This window comes from Chiloscyllium plagiosum, chromosome 17 (genome assembly GCF_004010195.1).
Source record: "Chiloscyllium plagiosum isolate BGI_BamShark_2017 chromosome 17, ASM401019v2, whole genome shotgun sequence".
Classification (NCBI taxonomy): domain Eukaryota; kingdom Metazoa; phylum Chordata; class Chondrichthyes; order Orectolobiformes; family Hemiscylliidae; genus Chiloscyllium; species Chiloscyllium plagiosum.
In genome coordinates this window covers 68,130,450-68,151,192 of record NC_057726.1, presented here as the reverse complement: position 1 = coordinate 68,151,192, position 20,743 = coordinate 68,130,450, and the positions used below count along the sequence as shown (strand labels likewise).

The 20,743-nt window shown below is 43.0% G+C and overlaps 1 protein-coding gene across 2 annotated transcripts in view; it reads right to left on the bottom strand.

Moving 5' to 3' along the window:
• hydin (HYDIN axonemal central pair apparatus protein) overlaps window positions 1–20,743 on the bottom strand; it is a 915,145-nt gene that overhangs the window by 304,915 nt on the left and 589,487 nt on the right. For both annotated transcript variants that reach the window (XM_043707374.1, XM_043707375.1), the window contains 4 exons: window positions 9,365–9,492; window positions 2,457–2,651; window positions 1,966–2,115; window positions 834–1,073 (listed from right to left, as the gene is read on the bottom strand). In XM_043707374.1, the coding sequence (XP_043563309.1) occupies window positions 834–1,073; window positions 1,966–2,115; window positions 2,457–2,651; window positions 9,365–9,492 (713 nt within the window). The remainder of the gene's footprint in view (window positions 1–833; window positions 1,074–1,965; window positions 2,116–2,456; window positions 2,652–9,364; window positions 9,493–20,743) is intronic.

The window sequence follows — 20,743 nt, the reverse complement described above, 5'->3', positions numbered from 1 at the left end:
AGTCAGTCTTCAATGTGAAGGTCTCCAAACTAAAATCTGATGCTCACAGACTTAGTAAATCTGAAATCCTTAATTGGCATTTAATATTGCCAAAAACACATGTAAAATAAATAATTGTTTTGCCAAATTGAATATAGGAATTAAAGTGAAACTCTTCAGTTCAGTAGATAACGTAGCGCAACACTCCGGAGCCAAGGAATTTAATACGGAGTGTGCTCAGATAAGACCACTCTTAAATGTTGCACACTATTTGATTCTCCATCTATTTGTTTCGATCACATTAAAATTTCATTTGTTTACATATTCATAATACAAGCAGTAAAACTGTCACTCAATCATATTTTAGAACACCCTGTGATTCAATTGGTAACCCATCATAGTACCAAAAGGGGATTCTTCAACCTTAACTGGTATCTTAGCCAATCAGGCAATGATTAGCCCTAATATCTCCACAGCTTCTGATCACTTGTCTAAAGGACAAATTTGCTGGTTATTGCATATGTGGATATCAGATGAACATGGGCTTGGAGTCACGTGGAGTCAGAAAGGGAACCAAGATTGGAGGAGGCTGAGGCTGAGATGGGGAACGGGACAGGGAACTTGAGCTGAGGCTGCAAAGGGATTGTAAACAGGGCTGGGACAGGAGCTGGCATTGGAATAAGGACGGGAACTGGATTGATTCGCAGCATGGTTCTGATAAAATCAATGGAATTAAATCATGTGTTCTCTTAGGGGTGAATGATCCACTCCATCAATTTATCCCCCTCATTGGTGAGGATGAATGCCTGCTCATATATATCTAAGCAATTCAATATTGTCAGCTTTCCAGATACCTTTTCTTCCTCCAAGTAATTGTTATCATACTCCACTGAATAAAATTCAATGGGAAAAGTGCAGGGATTCTTTACAATCACTATCCCTTCGACTTCTGTACTGTAAGGTAAAAGTGGACCCAGTTCCAATAAAGTTGTAGAAAATTCAAGTCGAGGCTCCAGTCCTTGGCCAATGGCTGTGATCAGCACCTGGTTACTGCTCTGTGAGAAGTTCAACATCAAACGATGTTTATAACGTTTCTGCCAGGGAGAAGAAAACATAATCAACTCTCATCTTGCAACAAGTGCAAATATTTAAACGCATATTAATTCATTAAAACATTTTTGTTAATAGTCATGTTACGACAAAGATGTTACTCTTTATATGACCTACTCCAGCTTATAACTCGTGCTTATATTACCAGCTGTAATGTGTTCAACATATGTGAAGGATTTGATGGGGTAAATAGGAGAAACTGTTCCTGCTGGCAGGAGAATCCATAATAACAGCACAGAGATTTAAGTTAATTGGCAAAAGACCCAGTGGGGAAACTTGGGGAATTTCTTTTTCTGCAGCGAGTTGCAGAATCTGGAATGCATTGACTGTAAGTGCAGTAGAAGTGAATTCAGTTGTAACTTCCAAAAAGGAATTTGGGCTATGCAGAAAGAACAGAGGCAGTATGATAAATTGTACAGTTCTTTCAAGAGCCAGCACAAGATACCATAAATGGCCTCATTCTGTGCTGTACCATTCTTTGGTTCAAAGATGTGATAAAGGATGGATGATTTACACCAAAGCATCCTCTGGAATCCTTCTCATTTTTCTGGCTCTCACTCACAGTTGTGGAAGTCTCAACAGGTTTGTCTCAGAGCTTGCTTAAACAATGTTTCTAAGTTAGGCTAATTCTGGATATCCATCCAAATTAATGCCTGCTCTTTTCATGCACAGGTTGCTTAGGTTGGCTTTTCCCTCATTCAGTTGTCTGGAAAGCACCTAACCCTTGCTCAACAATTGAACTGTGATCGGAAGCTTGCACATAATTTGTAATCAACCTATTCAGAATTATTACTGATACATTTTCTAACAGAAACTGCATTGAATATCAGACTTTTAGGCTGATACTTTATTCTTTCTTGTCTTTGAGAAACTCACCTCCTCATCAGGAATAAATGTCACCTGCACGTTCACTTTCGCCCCAGCCTCCAGCACACCACAAGCTGGCGACATGCGGAATACATAGGAAGGTTGCTTCAACTCCTTCAGTAGTTTGGATCGCAGGTACAGGGGAACATGCTTATCAAGCTATTTAAATGACAAAACCCAAAGCTGGATAAACAATGTGACAAGTAGCAGTCAATAAAATATATTTGACATGGAATTTTACAGCAACAAGAGGCCATTTTACAACATATTTATAACCCACTTCCACCTTCTGGCTCCCCCTTGAAGTCATCTACCTTATATGTTATGCCATGGTGAGTTTCGCACTCACACCATTCTCCAGATAAAGGTCCTCCTGATTTTCTTGCTGTAGGTACTACTATTTGTGTTATATTTATGATTTAGACTCATCCATAAGTGGATATTTCTTTATGTCTATTAATACCTGCATCTTATTGTAAAACAGAAAAGTCTTTCATTACCTTCTCTTTTACAACACTGGTATCAGTGAAAAACCATTCACAGGTTACATCCAGGTGGTTGTGGAGTTGAATGGTCATAACCTGACATTGCCCACATTGCACAGTGCCAAAGTCCAGGTGATCACTGGAGACGGTTAAGCCAGGCATGGTCACTGTAGCACTCAGGATTACATTCACTGTTGGCCCACCTATAACCTAAACAAAACATTAAATGTATAAATAAATTAATTCACAGCATGGATCAACTATCTTCATCTTCTTCTGCTTCACTATCGACTGAACCATACTCAAAATACATTTGAGACGCAGATACCTAAGGCATATTTGTTGTTTTTAAGTGAATTCTCTCGAGCCACTTGGCCACCACTAAACTAAACAAAAATGTCCCTCTTGGAAACAGGAATTTCATTGGAAAAACTGGAAAAAAAGACAGAAAGACTAACTTCAAGTCCCCTAAGTTAACCAGAGAGAGAGATTCCCTTGGGTTTCCAACCAAGCACCATCCAGTTGAGTCTGATGATCAGTCTGTGTGTACTCCTCAAGTAAGGACCAGACTCTGTTCTGATGGCTTTAATGATGCCTGCAATTAACTAGACTGACTGAAGAGAAATTGTTCCTGATGAAGGGCTTATGCACGAAACGTCGATTTTCCTGCTCAACGGATGCTGCCTGACCTGCTGTGCTTTTCCAGCACCACTCTAATCTAGACTGAAGAGTAATTGTGCCATAAGCAAGGAACCCCATCAAGTTGTCATCATGGAACTGTAACCCAGCGACAGTTACGACAAAACGTGCAAAAGTAAGGAAGCTGATGGAAAGAATCAGAAATGGAATTTTGGCTATTCTTTTAAATTCCCCATGTAATGGGTACATTTTTCATTGAGAGAGCAGAAAGCTGTGAAACCATTGACCTGAGCATTCATGGGTGATGTTAGCACTTCTAACATTTTAAAAATGTTTTCCCCTTGTACAGACTACTGAACTACTGAGACTATGATTCTGGCATTAGATTAATCCCACTTTTGTGCTGTTGCCATATAAATATAGCAGTTACAAAAGCAGGTCAGAGGCTAGGAATACAGCAGCAAGTAACTCACCTCCTCACTCCTCAAAGTCTGTCCACCATTTACAAAGTACAAGTCAGGTATATTAAATTATTGTCATGTGTACTGAGGCACAGTGAAAATCTTTGTCTTGTGAGCAATACAGGCAGATCACATCATTAAGTAAAATAGATAAGAAAATAATAGGTAAACCACAGCAAGATCAAAAACACAGGCACAGGCAAATGCTAAGAGTTTGTGAGTCGCTAACAATAGTAGGGTTGAAACTGTTACGCAACCAGCTGGTGCGTGTGTTCAGGCTTCTGTACTCTCTCCCTAGTGGGAAAGATTGTAGAAAAACATTGCCAGGGTGGGATAGATCTTTGAGAATGCTGGCGGCCTTTCCTTGCCTCTGGCCTGGTAGATGGATTCTATAGATGGGAGGTTGGCCTTTGTGATTGTCCGGGCTGAGTTCACCACTCTCCGTAACTGATTCCGATCTTAAATGGTACAGTTGCCATACCAGGTAGTGATACACCCAGACAGAATGCTCTCGATGGCGCACCTATAAAAGTTGGCAAGGGTATTCGCCGTCATGCCAAATCTCCTCAGCTACCTGAGGAAGAAGAGATGTTGTTGGGCCTTTGTAAAAAGTGCGTCCACATGAAGAGTCCAAGAAAGCTTGTTGTGGATGACCAATCCCAGGAGCTTGACACTCCCTACTCGTTCCACATTGTGCTGTTAATGTGTAGGGGAACATGAGTAACATCCCGCCGAAAGTCAATAATGAGTTCCTTGAAGAGTCCAAGAAAGCTTGTTGTGGATGACCAATCCCAAAGCTTGACACTCCCTACTCGTTCCACATTGTGCTGTTAATGTGTAGGGGAACATGAGTAACATCCCGCCGAAAGTCAATAATGAGTTCCTTGGTTTTGCCGGCACTGAGAGCTAGGTTGTTCTCAGTGCACCATTTTTCCAGGTCTTCCATCTGTAGTCTGTTTCGTCGCCTTCTGAGATTCAACCAAATATGATGGTGTCATCAGCAAATTTGTAAATGGCATTCATTTGGTATTTGGCGATGCAGTCAGTACAGGGTATATAGTGAGTACAGTAGGGGGCTGAGTACTCGCCCCTAGTGCGAGGGGGGGGTGGGCGGGTGGAGTCCAGTATTGAGTGTTAGTGAGGATGAAATATTGTTCCCAATCTTCACTGATTGTGACCTGTGGGTCAGAAAACTGAGGATCCAGTTGCAGAGAGTGGGCTTAGTCCGAGATCACTAAACTTAGTAATCAGTCTCGGGGGGGATAACAGTATTGAAGACTGAACTGTAATCAATGAATAGGATTCTTACATAGTTATTCTTGGTGTCAAGATGTTCTAGGGAGGAGTGAAGAACAAGTGATATGTTATCTGACATGGATCTGTTGGTCCAATAGGCAAATTGGAGAGGGTCAAGAGTAGTGAGGAGGCTGGAGGTGATTAATGCTATGACCAGACTTTCAAAGCACTTCATGACCACCGAAGTCAGAGCCACTGGGCAGTAGTCATTGAGACATGCTGCATGAGCCCTCTTAGGCACTGGGATGATGTTGGCCCTCTTGAAACATGCAGTGACAGTGTCCTAATGCAGAGAGAGGTTAAAGACCTCTGCTAGTTGACCTGCACATGCTCTAAGTGCACAGCCTGGTACTCCGTCTGGTCCTATCACTTTCCACTTTCCTTGGATTCACACGAAGGAAATCTGATCTGACCTCTGATGCAGTGACTGTTGGGATAGGTTCGTCAGGACTTGTGTTACCTCTCTACTGAACTTCTGCTCAAAGCGAGCATAGAAGGCATTGAGATGATCGGGGGAGGAATATGTCATCATTTGCTATCTAGCACTGTCGCTTTTTAGAACCTGTGATGGCATTCAGTCCTTGCCATAGTCGCCGGGTGTCTGTCTGGGTCTTGGTTTGGATTGGTATTGGTCCTTAGTTGTCTTAATGGCTCTGCGAAGGTCATACTTGGATTCCTTATATTTGAATGGATCTCCTGGTCTGAAGGCCTCATGCCTGGTTTTTAGTAAGTTCTGGATATCCTGATTCATGCAGGGTTTCCTGTTGGGGAACACCCAGATTGACTTCCTCAGTATGGAGTCCTCCACACACTTGCTGATAAAGTCTGTGACGGTGGTGGCTTACTAGTACAAGGTACCTGCGGCCTGTTTGAACATGGTCCAATCAGCCGATTCCAGACAGCACCGAAGTTGATCCTCTGCCTCCTCCAACCAGCAATGGACCTGTATCCACGAGAGAGTCTCCTGCTTGAGCTTTTGCCTGTAAGCCGGGAGAAGAAACACGGCATTGTGGTCGGACTTCCCGAAATGAGAGCAGGGGATGGAACGGTAGGCATCCTTCACAGTGGTATACCAATGGTCTAAAATGTTCAGTCCCTGGTGATGCTGGTAATGGTCTGGTAGTACTTGGGCAACACCTTCCTTAGATTGGCTTGATTGATGTCGCCAGTGACAATAAACAGGGCCTCAGGGGTTCCGTTTCCAGGGTGTTAGTGGCGAAGTACAGCACATTCAGAGCTTCCTCAACCTTTGCTTGTGGCGGGATGTACACAGCAGTTAGTACAGGCACAACTATATGATAGGTATGCGATGGAATTCTCTCTACTTGTATGGATTAGTGCAGCTGAAACAAGACCATCCAGGACAAAGCAACACACTTTATTGGCATAAGCAGAAATATTCACTCCCTTCAATATCAATGCTCTGTAGCAGCAGTATGTACTATTGACAAGATGCACTGTAGAAATTCACCAAAGATCCTTAGACAGCACCTTCTAAACTCTTGACCACTTCCATTTAGGTCAAGGACAGCAGAAACATGGGAGCATCACCACCTGTAAGTTTCCCTCCAAGCCATACACCATTCTGACTTGGAAATATGTCACTGTTCCTGGATCAAATTCCCTCCCTAATGATAAGTGGGTCTACCTACAGCACATGGATTGCAGCGGTTCAAGGAGGCAACTGGGGACTGGCATTAAACACTGGCCCAGCCAGCGATGCCCACATCCCATGACACATTAAAAAAAAAACGCACTCAGATTTTGTAAGGGGGAGATAAAACATCCAAAAATAACTGGCCAACTATAACAGGATGTCGGCCAGCAGTGGTCTCACTGAGTACTCATGGGTCAAAGTTCACCCTGGACCTTCAAAGAGATTTAATGCAGATATTCTAAAACTTTCACAAAACAACAATGGCAGCAGAAGTTGACAGTTTATTGGGCTTCACCAGGATTGGTCCATCTCCATGCCAGTAAAAGAGGTGGCAGGTCTGACTACATTCCAACCTCACTTTCCCCTGATAAAAGTCCCACTGGCTGGTACTGCCAGCATAGAGATGGGATTGCAACATTGGCAAATTTTTCATTTGCAATTTATATCTTCAACATGAATATCCTCCCTACAGGTTTCTGAAAGCACAACAGTAAAAGACTCATATGTTACAGAAAGTGGAAGTTGGTCATAAATGTTTTTGAAGGTCTTGCGAAAGACAAAGTAACATAGACTGACATTATCAAAAATGTTGTTCTTTTTTGAAACTTAGAGAAACTTCGAATTCTCCAAACAAATATTTGTAAGAATTCATAAACTTAAAAAGCTTGGATTATTTTATTATCTTATGAGTAGGAAATAAGGAATGATAAAGAGCTTGCAATAGTCATGAGAGCTTGGAAATGCTGAATGAGTTCTAAGTATGTGGACATTGCCATGGGCATGCCTAAAATGGTGATTTGACCAAAGAATTAGACATCCCATTGGCCAACAGTAGCTTAAGATTGATTGTAATAGGATAGTATGATCTTGTCAATGAAATATCCCATGCACCTTGGAGAAAAAAAGATATAAAAATCATTTTATGGTTCGTTGCCTAATCAAGGAGTCTGGTCAGTTGCTAAAGCTACATTCAGCAAAGGAATTGGCCACTCCAATTCACCATTAATGGCTGTTAGGATCATCTTGAGGGTTGTCTGTGTGCTGCTGTGCTCAAATACAGCCCTGTACCAGAACCTGCTGCAGCTGCACAGGGAAGGAGAACATGGTATGTTTGTGCTGTATTTCTGGCTAACTGCAATGGGCGTTTTGTTACGGGAAGGATTGTATTATTTAAACTTACCATGAATATCGGCATACATAACCTCTGAAGCCTTACAAATTCTCTCTAAAAGCAGAGGTTCAATTTACAGGATAAGCTTAAAAGTGAGCAACTGACATGGGTGTAGGTGGTCACTATTTTGAAATGTCATCAGCATCCATGCAAAAGTGGGTCTGTTATAAACTCCTCCACATCCTCACAACACAGCTTACATTGTCTCCTTGATTCTTGTTATAAGACAAGCAAAACATACATTGCATGGGATGCAAAACTAATTCTGATTATTAATGTAAGAGTAGCATGTTCTTGGCTGAGAAAGGGGGTCAGCTGAAAATGTAAAAATAAAAATCAGCTCAGAAAATGTAACAACATGATTTTTGGGGCTATCAAAATGGGGCCAGCTTGTATGACTGGTCAAATTATAAATTGTGAGTGATGGCAGTTAAGATATTAATGTTAAATTTGAACTTTGAGTAATGCATTATCATTGTATGTCAGGATTCCCATGTGTGAACTGTAGAATAATCAGGTGCAAGAACGTTACAATCCCAGTGTTTCCTCGTCAACACCCTGATTGGAGTTTTTTTCTGTGGGGAACTTATAGGTTCCATCTGGAAGGATTGCTGGGGATGGAAATTTTGGTGTACTTTATTGGAATAAGAAACAGAAGACAGTAACAGTGAGTCTTTCATTACTACACACCCCAATTAGACCTGACATTGTTCGATTGGCTTCCTTTCGTGAAGGATATCTCCCTCAGCTGAAAGGGCGACCCAAGAAAGAACTGATTAAATCGGTGAGTGACACAGACCAGCAAATGGATGGGGCCCACCTATCAGTTGATGCATGGAGCTCAGCCTGCAGTTAACTTACACTGCATCCTGCTAAACATGTTTTATTTAAGACAAACACACTCACATAGCTGTAGCAGTTATTTATGGTGTATAAATCACTGTCAATAATCACTGCTTGCTGGCATTTCAATTTGAATCAGGAACAGATTTCAAGGGGCAGTAGACTTGCCACTCCCCTGTATCCCACACTAATTCCAGACAGGTACAGTGCTAATTTTCCCACTCTCAACAACTAGTTTAATATCCTCTGATGTTACTTTTTCAGGTTGACTAGCTGTTAAACTGTTTGCAAAGTGTGAAAGAACAATTATCATCGTCAACTGAAATTGTCCAGATTACTTGTGCAATGTTTCACCTGCTGAAAACACTAGATTTAATTTGGAAAGGCTATTGTGATCATTATCGCCCAAAAATAAGATTGCAAATATTCCAAGAAAAACATCCAAAGCAGAGACGACAGCTGCAAGAGAGATGCAAACAGGATGCTGCTCCCTGGGTCTGCCAATATTGTTTTCTAAACAGTGTGAGAGGTGTCAGGATGACTCAGCTTTTGATCATCCTCCCCATACTGGGGCAGTGCTAAAAATCAAAGTACCCCACTGTGTGAAGAATCACAGATGCCAACTGTTCTCTGGTACATGACATGATTTGGTAGCATTTTGATATAAAATAATTACAGGAGCCAAGTTTCTGCAAGAGTGACAGACAGCGTTCCTGCTTCAGAATAGCACAGCAAATGAAAACTGCTGCACTAAATAATGCATCATGCCAACCTCAAAGTATTCTAATACAAAAATATGCAAAGGGATTAAATAAAACCAGATCTTTAAAAAATGGGAGTGATGACTTTTACACACCTGTATCGACATCAAAACTTTCGTAGGTCCAATACTGAGGTTTGCACGAAGGGGGTCAAACCGTACTTCAAAAGTCTCTGTTTCACAATAGGGTAGATTCTTCACCTTATTCAGCTCAGTGCTGAAACCTACAGTACAAATCACATCAGGAAAATCAGGAAAGACAGATACCTACACTTTACCTATAAGGTATTGTTATTAGAATAGACAGCAGTTACTTACAAGGTGAGAATATCGAGTTTTATTTCTATTTTAATGTACAAATGCCTTTCCACATGTTGCATGACAAGGGAAGTAGAATTTTTGTATCTGGGAAAGTCATGATGTATTTCCAGTAACTGAATTACTCTGAGGAAGTTAAAGCCTGAGATCTGACTAAGTTCTCTAATGACTTACATATAGAATAATAAATACGCAGGAGTGAGTTCTGAGGTGATTGGGACGTTCTGATGCTCTGCCTGGCAAATCAGACCTGGAATGTAGTATGAGGAGAATAATTATGGTCCTCAAAGACAAGTCTTTTATCTTAATTAATTCCAGTGCCATGTGCTAGTGGAGGTAAGAACAGGAGGATATGACAGATGAATACATGGTTAAAGAATTGGTGCAGGGGCAGGGATTCAGATTTTTAGATCATTGCAATCTTTTCTGGGGCAGAGGTAACTTGTCCAAGAGGGATGAGCTGCATCTGAACTGGAAGGGGATCAATATCTTGGCAGCCAGGTTTGCCAGCGCGACAAGGGAGGGTTTAAAGTAGACTGACAAAGAGATGGGATCCTCAACAGCAGGGAGGCAAGTGCGAGGCTGCAAGGAGATACAGTAATCAGGAACAGTAAAGTCAGGCTGGAACACGACAGGGAGTAAAGTATGCCTGTTGGATTAAATTGCATCTATTTCAATACAAGAAGACTGACAGGTAAGGTCGATGAACTCAAGGCATGGATAGGTATGTACTCCACACCGACCCTCCGAAGAGTAACCCACCCAGATCCATTCCCCCTAACTAATGTACCTAGCTCTACGGGCAATTTAGCATGACCAATTCACCTAAACTGCACATCTAAACTGTGGGAGGAAACCAGAACATCTGAGAGGAAACCCACGCAGACACGGGGAGAATGTGCAAACTCCACACAGTCACCTGAGGGTGGAATTGAACCCGGGTCCCTGGCGCTGTGAGACAGTAGTGCTAACCACTGAGCCACCGTGCCGCCCCTATGAGGGCGAAGGGAAAAGTTGACAGGAGCAGGGAACCCTGGATGACAAGAGACATTGAAGCTTTGATCAGGAAAAAGGAGGTATGGCTCAGGTACAGGGAACTCGGATCAAGGGAATCCCTGGAGGCATATAGGGGATACAAGAGTTTACTGAAGAAGGAAATCAGGAGGGTGAAAAGGGGGCATGGGATAGCCTTGGCTGAGAAGATTAGGGTGAATCCAAAGAGGTTCTTTTAAATATATTAAAGGAAAAAGAATAACTAGAGAGAGACAATACAACCCCTCAAGGACCAAAGTGGACATGTATGTGTAGAACCTGAGGAGGTGGGCAAGGTCCTCAATGAATATTTTGCCTCTGTGTTTACCATGGAGAAAGACATGAAGACTTGGGTACTTGGGAAAGTTAATGGTAATATCTTGGGAACAGTCCATATTAGAGATGCTGTTGGATGTATTAGAATGTATGAAGGTGGATAATTCTCCTGGTCCTCACCAGATATATCTAGAACACTGCAAGAGGCTCGAGAAGAAATTGCAGGTGCCCTAGCTGATATTCTTACATCATCGTTAGCCGTGGGTGAGGTCCCAGAAGACTGGACGGTAGTGAATATTGTGCCCTTATTCAAGAAGGGCTGCAAAGAAAAATCTGGGAACTATAAACCAGTAAGTTTAACATCCATAATAGGTAGGTTATTTGAGAAAATTCTGAGATAAGATATACATGTATTTGGAAAGACAGCATTTGATTAGGAATAGGAGAAAGTGAGGACTGCAGATGCTGGAGATCAGAGCTGAAAATGTGTTACTGGAAAAGTGCAGCAGGTCAGGCAGCATCCAAGGAACAGGAGAATCGACGTTTCCTCAGGAATCCTGAGGAAGGGCTTATGCCCGAAACGTCGATTCTCCTGTTCCTTGGATGCTGCCTGACCTGCTATGCTTTTCCAGCAACACATTTTCAGATTTGATTAGGAATAGTCAGCATGGCTTTGTGCATGTGAGATCATGCTTCACAAATTTGTTGGAGTTCTTTGTTGAAGTGACCAGAAGGATTGATGAGGGCAGGGCAGTAAGCAAAGTCTGTATAGATTTCAGTAAGGCCTTTCATAAGGTTCCACATGGTAGGATGCTCGAAGGTTAGATTGTATGAAATCCAGAGAGAGCTGGAAAAATGAATACACAATTGGCTTGATGGTAGGAAGCAGAGGGTAATAGTGGAAGGATGCTTATCAGACTGGAGGCCTGTGACTAGTGGAGTGCCTCAGGGGTCGGTGCTGGGCCCATTGCTGTTGTTATCTATATTAATGATTTGGATGAGAATGTACAAGACATCAATAGTAAGTTTGCAGATGGCATTAAAATAGTTGGTATCGTGGACAGTGAAGAAGGATATTGGAAATTGCAGCAGGACCTTGATCAGCTGGAGAACTGAGCCAAGAAATGGCAAATGGAATTTAATATAGATAAGTGTGAGGTCTTGCATTTTGGAAAGTCAAATCAAGGTAGGAGTTTCATGGTGAATGGTAGAGCATTAAGGAGTGTAGTGAAACAGAGGGACTTTGGAGTTCAGGTGCACGGTTCTCTGAAAGTGGAGTCACAGGTAGACAGGGCAGTGAAGAAGGCTTTTGGCACATTGGCCTTCATCAGTCAGAGCACTGAACAAGGAAGCTGGTAAGTTACGTTGCAGTTGTACAGGACGTTGGTGAGGCTGCACTTGGAGTGTTAAGTTCAATTCTGGTCACCTTGCTATAGGAAGGATACTAGTCAACTGGAAAGAGTGCAGAAGAAATTTACAAGGATGTTGCCAGGACTCAATGGTCTGAGTTACAGGGAGAGGTTGGACAAGCTAGAACTTTTTCCATTGGAGCTTAGGAGACTGAGGGGGTATCTTATAGAAGTGTGTAATATCATGACAGGCATGGAGAGGGTGATAGTCTTTTTCCCAGGGTTGGGGAATTGAGTTTAAGGTTAAAGGGGAAAGAATAAAAGGGAACTTGAGAGGCAACGTTTTTACACAGAGGGTGGTATGCATATGGAATGAGCTGCCAGCGGAAGTGGTTGAGGCAGGTGCACTAACAATATTTAAAAGGCATTCGGACAAATACATAGATAGAAAAGCTTAGAAAGATGCAGGGAAATGGGGTTACAGTGGATGGACATTTTGGTCAGCCTGAACCAGTTTGGGCCATACAGCCTGTCTCCATGCTGTAGGACTCAATGACTGTATGATATATCAAACTGCCAGAAATATGCAATTCAAACGGAGATACAGATCTGACTGACTGACTTCAGTCTTTCTGATGAAATGTTAAATTCAGTTCAGACTAGGTCTTGTTTATTGCGGATTTATGAACTTGGTTCAACCGCAATAGGTAATCAATGTGGGTATTTTGTGTTTTTTGGGTTGAAACCTAGCCATTTTTGAAACCATTTTAGTCAATCCTAGGTATTGAAATCAAATGATGTAAGTTGACAATTGATGGGTCATTTTTTACCTTATGAACTGTTCCAGAGTTTGTAGAATCTTGAAAAATGACTATCAATCGATGTATTATATCTAAGGCCACACATTTAAGTATTCTAGGATGTAGATTATTGGTCAGTACCAGCCTTTAATCACATCAATTCCTGCAATACCATTTCTTGACTAATACTGATTTCCTTTAGTTGTTCCTCCCTGTCACTAGACTCAGTATTTTTTGGAGCATTACTTGTATCTTCTTTTTGAAGACAGAACCAAAATATGTAGTAAATTAGTTTGCTGTCTCTTTCTTCCCCATTATAACTTGCCCCATTTCTAACTATAATGGATCTACATTTATTTTCACTAATCTTTTTTTTCACATCCCTCCAGAAACACTTACAATCAGTCTGTACACTCCCCACAGCTTTTTTTTTATATACTCTATTTTTGCCCTCTTAATCCTTTCAATTCTTCCTCGTGGCTATCTCTGTCAATCTGACTTTTCCAACTGCTTAATGACTGAACAACGTTCAGTACCAATCTCGACTCCTCAGATACTGAAGCAGTCTATGTTCAAATACAACGAGATACTGGCTTGGGCTGAGAAGGGGCTAGAAAAATTCGCACTGCACAAATGCCAGGCAATAACCACCTCAAGTAAAAGACAATCTAACCATTGCCCCTTGACAATCAATAGACTGAATCCCCCACTGTCAACATCTTTGGGACTACCATTGACCAGAAATTCAACTGAACTCATCACATAAACATAGTGGATATCAGAGCATATCAGAGGCTAGGAATATTGTGGCGAATAACTAATCTCCTGAGTCCCCAAAGCCTGTCCACCATCTACAGAGCACAAGTCAGGAGTGTGATGGAATACTCCCCAATTGCCTGGATGGGTGCAGCTCCAACAACACTCAAGAAGCTTGACTCCATCAGAGACAAAGCAGTGCATTTACTTGACATCCCATCTGCCAACTTCAATGTTCAGTCCCTTCACTATCGCACAAGTTGTAGTGCAGCAACTCACCAAGGCTACTTAGACACACTCTCCAAAACATGGCCTCTATCACCTGGAAGGACAAGGGTAGCAGAATCATGGAACATAACCACCTGCAAACCACACACCATCCTGACATGGATCGATAATTGTCATTCCTGCTGAGTTGCTGGGTCAAAATCCTGCAATTCCTTCCCTTTTACAGCAACTTGATCACCAGGTAGATCGGAGTTGTTCAAGATGGTGGCTCACCATCACCTTCTGGATACCAATTAAGAATGAGTAAGAAATGTTTGTGTGGCCAAGGGCACTCACATCCCAGAAACAAACATCTATTTGGAAACTAAAGAAACTGAAGTTATAATTTGTTTCTGTGGACCTAGGTGCTTAAAATATAGGATGTATGTATGTAAAGGAAAGGAGCCAGCTAAATGTCCCTTGCCCTTCGTGAAAAGGATTCTATCTAGTACAAGGCCGCAGTCAATAGGGCAGTGCGATGTCAGGTCATTTGGCCAGTATGCCTGCGGTATCAGAGATAACAAAATGTTCATTGATGTGCAAACAGCTATAATAGTTCACAAACTTGAAGCTTTCCTAAGAGTCCATGATTAAAGTAAAGAAATGTGCATGGTGTTACTCAGACAAGCTTTCCTCATATTAATTACTTGTGGTGTTTAAGGGATGATAGGCAGACCAGGGTTCGAGACTTGCCTGTTCAACATCAATGAACCGTTCAGCCTCCAGTACAACATGACTTCGGCTCTTCATGCACATTTCCATTAGAAACATCTTCATCTGTTCCTTTGGTTCCCAGAAATGTACTCCCCTCCCATTTACTCTGGCATCATTCCACTTGAAGCTTGCTTTCCATGTCGATTAACTTGCAATTGTCTTGAGGTTAGTTTTTGATCAAGCAGGCTGGCTTGTCCTGGGTAGTGTCAAGATTCTTGAGTGTTTATTGGAACTGCACCCATCCAGACAAGTGGGGAGTATTTCACCACACTCCTGACTTCTGCCATGTAGATGGTGGACAGGTTTTGCTGGGTCAGGAGGTGAGGTACTCTCTGCTGTGTTCTTACTCTCTGACCTGCTCTTGTAGCCACTTGGTTTATTTGCTGAGTCCACTTGAGTTTCTGGTCAATGGTAACCCCCAGAATGTTGATCGTGGGGGATTCAGTGATGGTAACACCATTGAATATCAAGGGGAGAATGGTAGATCATTTCTTATTGGAGATGATCATTGCCTAGCATTTGTGTGGCATGAATGTTACTTGCCACTTGTCAGCCTAAATCTGGAAATTGTCCAGATGTTTTTGCGTTTGGGCATGGACTGCTTCAGTATCTGAGAAGTCATGAATGATGCTGAACATTGTTTAATCATTGGCAAACATACACACTTTTGACCTTATGATAGGTAATTGATGAAGCAGTTGAGGATAGTTGGGCTTAGGCCATGACCCCGAGGAACTCCTGAAGAGATATCCTGTGCCTGAGATGACTGACCTCCAACAACCACAACCATCTTCCTATGTGCCAGGTATAACTCCAACCAGCAGGGACTCTCTTCTGATTTCCATTAATTTTTAGTGTCACATGTGGTCCAGTGCAACCTTGATGACTCCTCACCTCAGCTCTTTTGTCCATGTTTGAACCAAGGTTGTACTGAGGTCAGGAGCTGAGTGGCCCTGGTGGAACCCAAACTGGGAGTCTCTGAGCAGGTTATTGCTGAGCGAGTGCTGCTTGAAAGCACTGTCGATGACACCTTCCATCACTTTACTGATGATCAAGAGTAGACCGATGGGGTGGTAATTGGCTGGTTGGATTTGTCCTGCTTTTTATGTACAGGACATACCTGAGGAATTTTCCACATTGTTTGGGGAGATGCGAGTGCTGTAACTGTTCTGGAACAGCTTGGCCAGGGGAGCAGCAAGCTATGAAGTGTAGGTCTTCAGTACTATCGCTGGACTATTGTCAGGGCCCATAGCCTTTGCAGTATCCACTTCCACCAACTATTTCTTAATATCACGTGGAGTGAATTGAATTGGCTGAAGACTGGTATCTGTAATGCTGGGGACCACTGGAGGAGACCAAGTTGGGTTATCCACAGCTGAAGATTGCTGTGAATGAACAAAGAACAATACAGTACAGGAGCAGGCCCTCCAGCCCTCTAAGCCTGCACCTACACATTTTGCCCTTCCATACTAAAACTGTCTTCACTTACAGGATCCATATCTTCAGCCTTATCTTTTACACTGATGTGCTAGGCTCTTCCATCTTTGAGGATGGAGATATTTATGGAGCTTGTTATGTAGTTATTTAATTGCCAACCACCATTCGCGACTGGATGTGGCGGGAATGCAAAGCTTAGATCTGATCTGCTAGTTGTGCAATGGCTTAACTTTGTCTTTCCGGTCACCAGGAATATCATTCCTGCACTTACCCTGTCTCGTCATCTTAGAATTTTATAGGTTTACAGGAGTTGCCATTCAATCTCCGGTCACTAACTGATCCAGTCTGTCTTCATTCATTAGTTCAGCTGTCCCAGGAATCAGTCTGATAAAGTTTTGGTGTACTGATTCCATTTCCAGGATTCTTTTTTTCAGATAAGGAGACCAAAACTGCACACACACACCAGGCATGATCTCACCAAGCCCTGTGCATTTGCAGCAAGACCTCCCTGCTCCTATGTACAAATTCTCTCACTATGAAGGCCAACATACCATTTATCATCTTCACTGCCAGCTGCACCCGTGTGTTTACTTTCAGCGACTGGTGCACAAGAACACCCAGGCCTCGCAGTGCTTCCCTCCACCCCCCACCCCGAATTTATCACCGTTTCAGATAATAATCTGCCTTCCTGTTTTTGCTCCTAAAGTGGATAACTTTGCACTTGTCTAAATTATCCTGCATCTGCCATGCATTTTCCCACTCAATCAACTTGTCCCAATTACACTGAAGGATCTCTGCATCCTGCTCAGAGCTCAACTTGGTGTCACCGGTAAATCTAGAGTCATAGGGTCATGCAGCATAGAAACAGGCCCTTAGGTCCATCATGTCTCTGCTAATCAATAAGCACCAAACTACACCAACTCCATTTCCCTGCACTTGGTCTGTAGCCTACTGTGTCCTGGCATATTAAGGGCTCACCCAGATGTTGCTTAAATGTTGCAAAAGTACCTGCCTCCTCCGCCCTCTCAGGGAACACATTCCACATTTCTAGCAGCCTCTGTGCGAAAAAAAAATCTTTCTCAGATTTCCTCAAAACCACTTACTCCTCACTTTAACCTTATGGCCTCTTGTTTTTAGACATGTCTGCCATGGGGAAAAGATTACCAAGATCTACTCTGTCTATGTCTCTCATACCTTTGTATACTTCAAACAGGCCCACCCCCAGCCTCCTCTGCTCAAAGGAAAACCAACCCAGCCTGTCCAGTCTCTCTTATAATGGAGACTTTCCATCCCAGGCAACACCCTGGTGAATCTCCTCTGCACCCTCTCCAATGCACTCATGTCCTTCCAATAGTGTAGCGACCAGAACTGCACGCAACATTCCAAGTATGGCCTAACCAATGCTCTGTGTAGTTGTAACAAGACTTCCCTGCTGTCATAATCTACACCCCGGCTAATGGAAGCAAGCATCCAGTATGCCGCCTTCACCACCCTGTCTACCTGTGCTCACACCTTGCAGGGATCTATAGACCTGTACACCAAAGTCCCTTTATTCTTCAGTACCTCCCTGGGGATCTACCATTCATTGTGCAAATCCTTCCCTTATTAGACCTCCCAAAGTGCATCACCTCACACTTATCAGGATTCAATTCCATCTGACATTGTTTATCAGTTGATCAGGATCCGAGTGTAGCCCGAGACCATCCTCCTCACTATCAGCACCCACCAATTTTTGTGTCACCTATAAACTTACTAATTGTAACTTTTACATTCACATCCAAGTTATTAATGTACAGAACAAACAGCAAAGGTCCCAGCACCAATCCCTGTGATACATTGGCTGGTCACAGGCTTCCTTCCCAAAACAAAATCTCTCCCCCGTCACCCTTTGCTTCCTGTTTACAAGCTGATTTTGGATCTGGTTTGCCAACTTGTCTTGAACACTCGGCTCTTACCATTCTCAAAAAGCATTTTAATAAATTAGTCAGACAGGAACTCCCTCTGACAAATCCATGCTGACTATCCCTGACCAATTCCTGCTTTTCCCAAGTGTTGATTAATCCTTCCTCTCAGAATTTTTCCAATAATTGCCCTACCACTGACATCAGAGTAACTGGTTTGTAATGACTTGGCCTATCCCTGCTGCCTTTCTTGAACAAAGGAACCACATTCGCTATCCTCCGGTCACCAGTGGTCAGTGAAGTAGTAAATATCTCTGACAGGGCCCCAGCAATCTCTTCCCTTACCTCCCTGGGATACAGGCCCTCTAATACCTCCTTCTCATTAATTTTAATACATTCTAGAACCTCACCATCCCATCTGAAATCCATGGCCACAAAAGTCTTTCTCTTCTGGGAATAAAGATGAAAAATATTCATTCAAGGCCTCACCCACAATTTGTCCCTTTGGTCGCTAGTAGGCCCCACTCTTTCCCTGGTTATCCTTTTGCTCTTAATGTGCTTTGTAAAACGTTTTGGAGTTTTTCTCAATCCCAATGCTATATTGTAGACCTCTCTGTCTTCCTAATTTCTTTTATAAAGCACCCTCCTACACCATCTACACTTCTGAAGGACCTCCCCGGTTTATGCATTGTACCTAATATGTGTTTCCTCCTTTTCCCTTATAAAACTCTCGATGTCCCGAGACACACAGGGTTCCCTAGACTTGCTTCCCTTGCCCTTCATTCTTAGAGGAGCACACTTACCCTGACATCTCACTGTACTACTTTTAAAGGACTCCTACCTTCCCAAAGTGGACGTACCTTCAAGCGGCTGCTCCTACTCTGTGTTTGCCAGATCCCCTGTAATGATATTCAAATTGACCTTCCCCCAATTTAGACACTTACATCTGCATTATCCATTATAACTTTGAAACTTTGAGTTACAGCCACCATTCCCAAAACGCTTGCCCACTGAAGCTTAAACCACCTGACTGGCTTCATTGCCTGGAATGAGGTCTGGTACTCCTCTGTCTTCACTAGCACGATCACTGGCACAAAAGGCTCTCCTGGATCCACATTAAAAAAAATCCCGCCCTGTCTAATCCTTTAAAGTTAAGGCGATCCTAGTTAATGAACAATAAAGTTGAAATCCCCTACTGCTATAACTCCAGTCCTCTCACACCGCTGTGTGATTGGCCTCCATCTCCCTCCAGCCACTGAGCGGTTCTGTAGTCTAATCCCTGCCAAGTGATTGCCACTTTTTTTATTTATGACCTCTACCCGGATAGCCTTCAGTGACATTCTCCCTCATTCCTGCAGTGACGGCCTTTTTTTTTAAATCAATGATGCAACACCCCACCTTCTCTTACGTCCCCCTATCACATTTGAAACTTCTATAAACTGGAATGTTGCCCCCCCCCCCTCTCCAACCCCCTCCCCTGTCCTGTCCTGCCCTTCCTTCAGTGATTGCTTGGAGGTATTATATTCACTTCACTCATCTAAGCCACGTATATATGTTGTGTTGTGTTGTGTTGTGTTGGGATCTTCTGACAATGTGTGCTGGCTGTTTACTGACACAGTGGTTACACACCTCGCATGACTTCTCCATCCTTTGAAATGACATGTACCTTCCTCGTGTGCATCCCCTCACCCAGCTAGGCCCTGTAGGGCATTGCATTTTATGGTTCAGCTCTTGGTTCTAAGTTGTATAAAAATGAGCTGGTTCAAAATTAGGAGCCTGCAGTACATGGGAGCAGGAAATAGTACAAGGCAACTCCTGACTTTACCCTGCAACCTCATTTTGCATGGGAGCTAATCTCATGCTTTTGCCTGTACCATCAGTAATATGCGAGGAGGATACAAACCATTTGAAGAGTGAAGACTTCTGTGGGTCTTCGATCTTCTGCTGTGAGATAGATGTGGAGGGAAGCATTGTTCAGAGAAAAGCATCCTTAAGGTTACCGTCTTTGAAACCAGGCAGTGGCTTGTGATGATAGACATCACACTGCTAACCCACAGAATGGTGGGATCTGAACCTGCAAATGCTTAAATTTGAATGTTGCAGTGAAAAAAAGAGATGCCAGGACTGGTTAGACCCACACCCCCCCCAAACGTCTCCTCCTGCCGGACAACTGGAGGATGGCTTGCCCTTTATTCCTTCCCTTGACAAGACCTCGCATTTGAAAGTTGTCCACTGCCCATTTCCTCCTCTCTCCTGATGGCAGTAGAGAAGATTTCGCCTTGGGCCTTGGCTATGGCTGCTCGGCCACAGAGTGCATCACCGCCCGCTCCTGTCCACAAATTGCTAATTTTATTGTGGGAGATGGGGTGTGCTGACTGCAAACGGTCGGCTGGGGGAACCTTAGAATCGCTGTGACTGGAAGCACATTGAGGTAACTGCTCAGAACTGTCCCTCTTGTTAGTGAGATTCATTTGTTGCATTCCCACAGTTCTCAAGTAAAGGAAGGTTGGTTGGTCAAGTCACCAGCGCTCACCCAAGGCCGTCTAAGTCAGAAAGGGGTGAGGGTAAGAGAGGGGTAGAGGGACAAGGGAAGGCGGGGAGAAATGGGTGAGGAGAGGGAGGGGC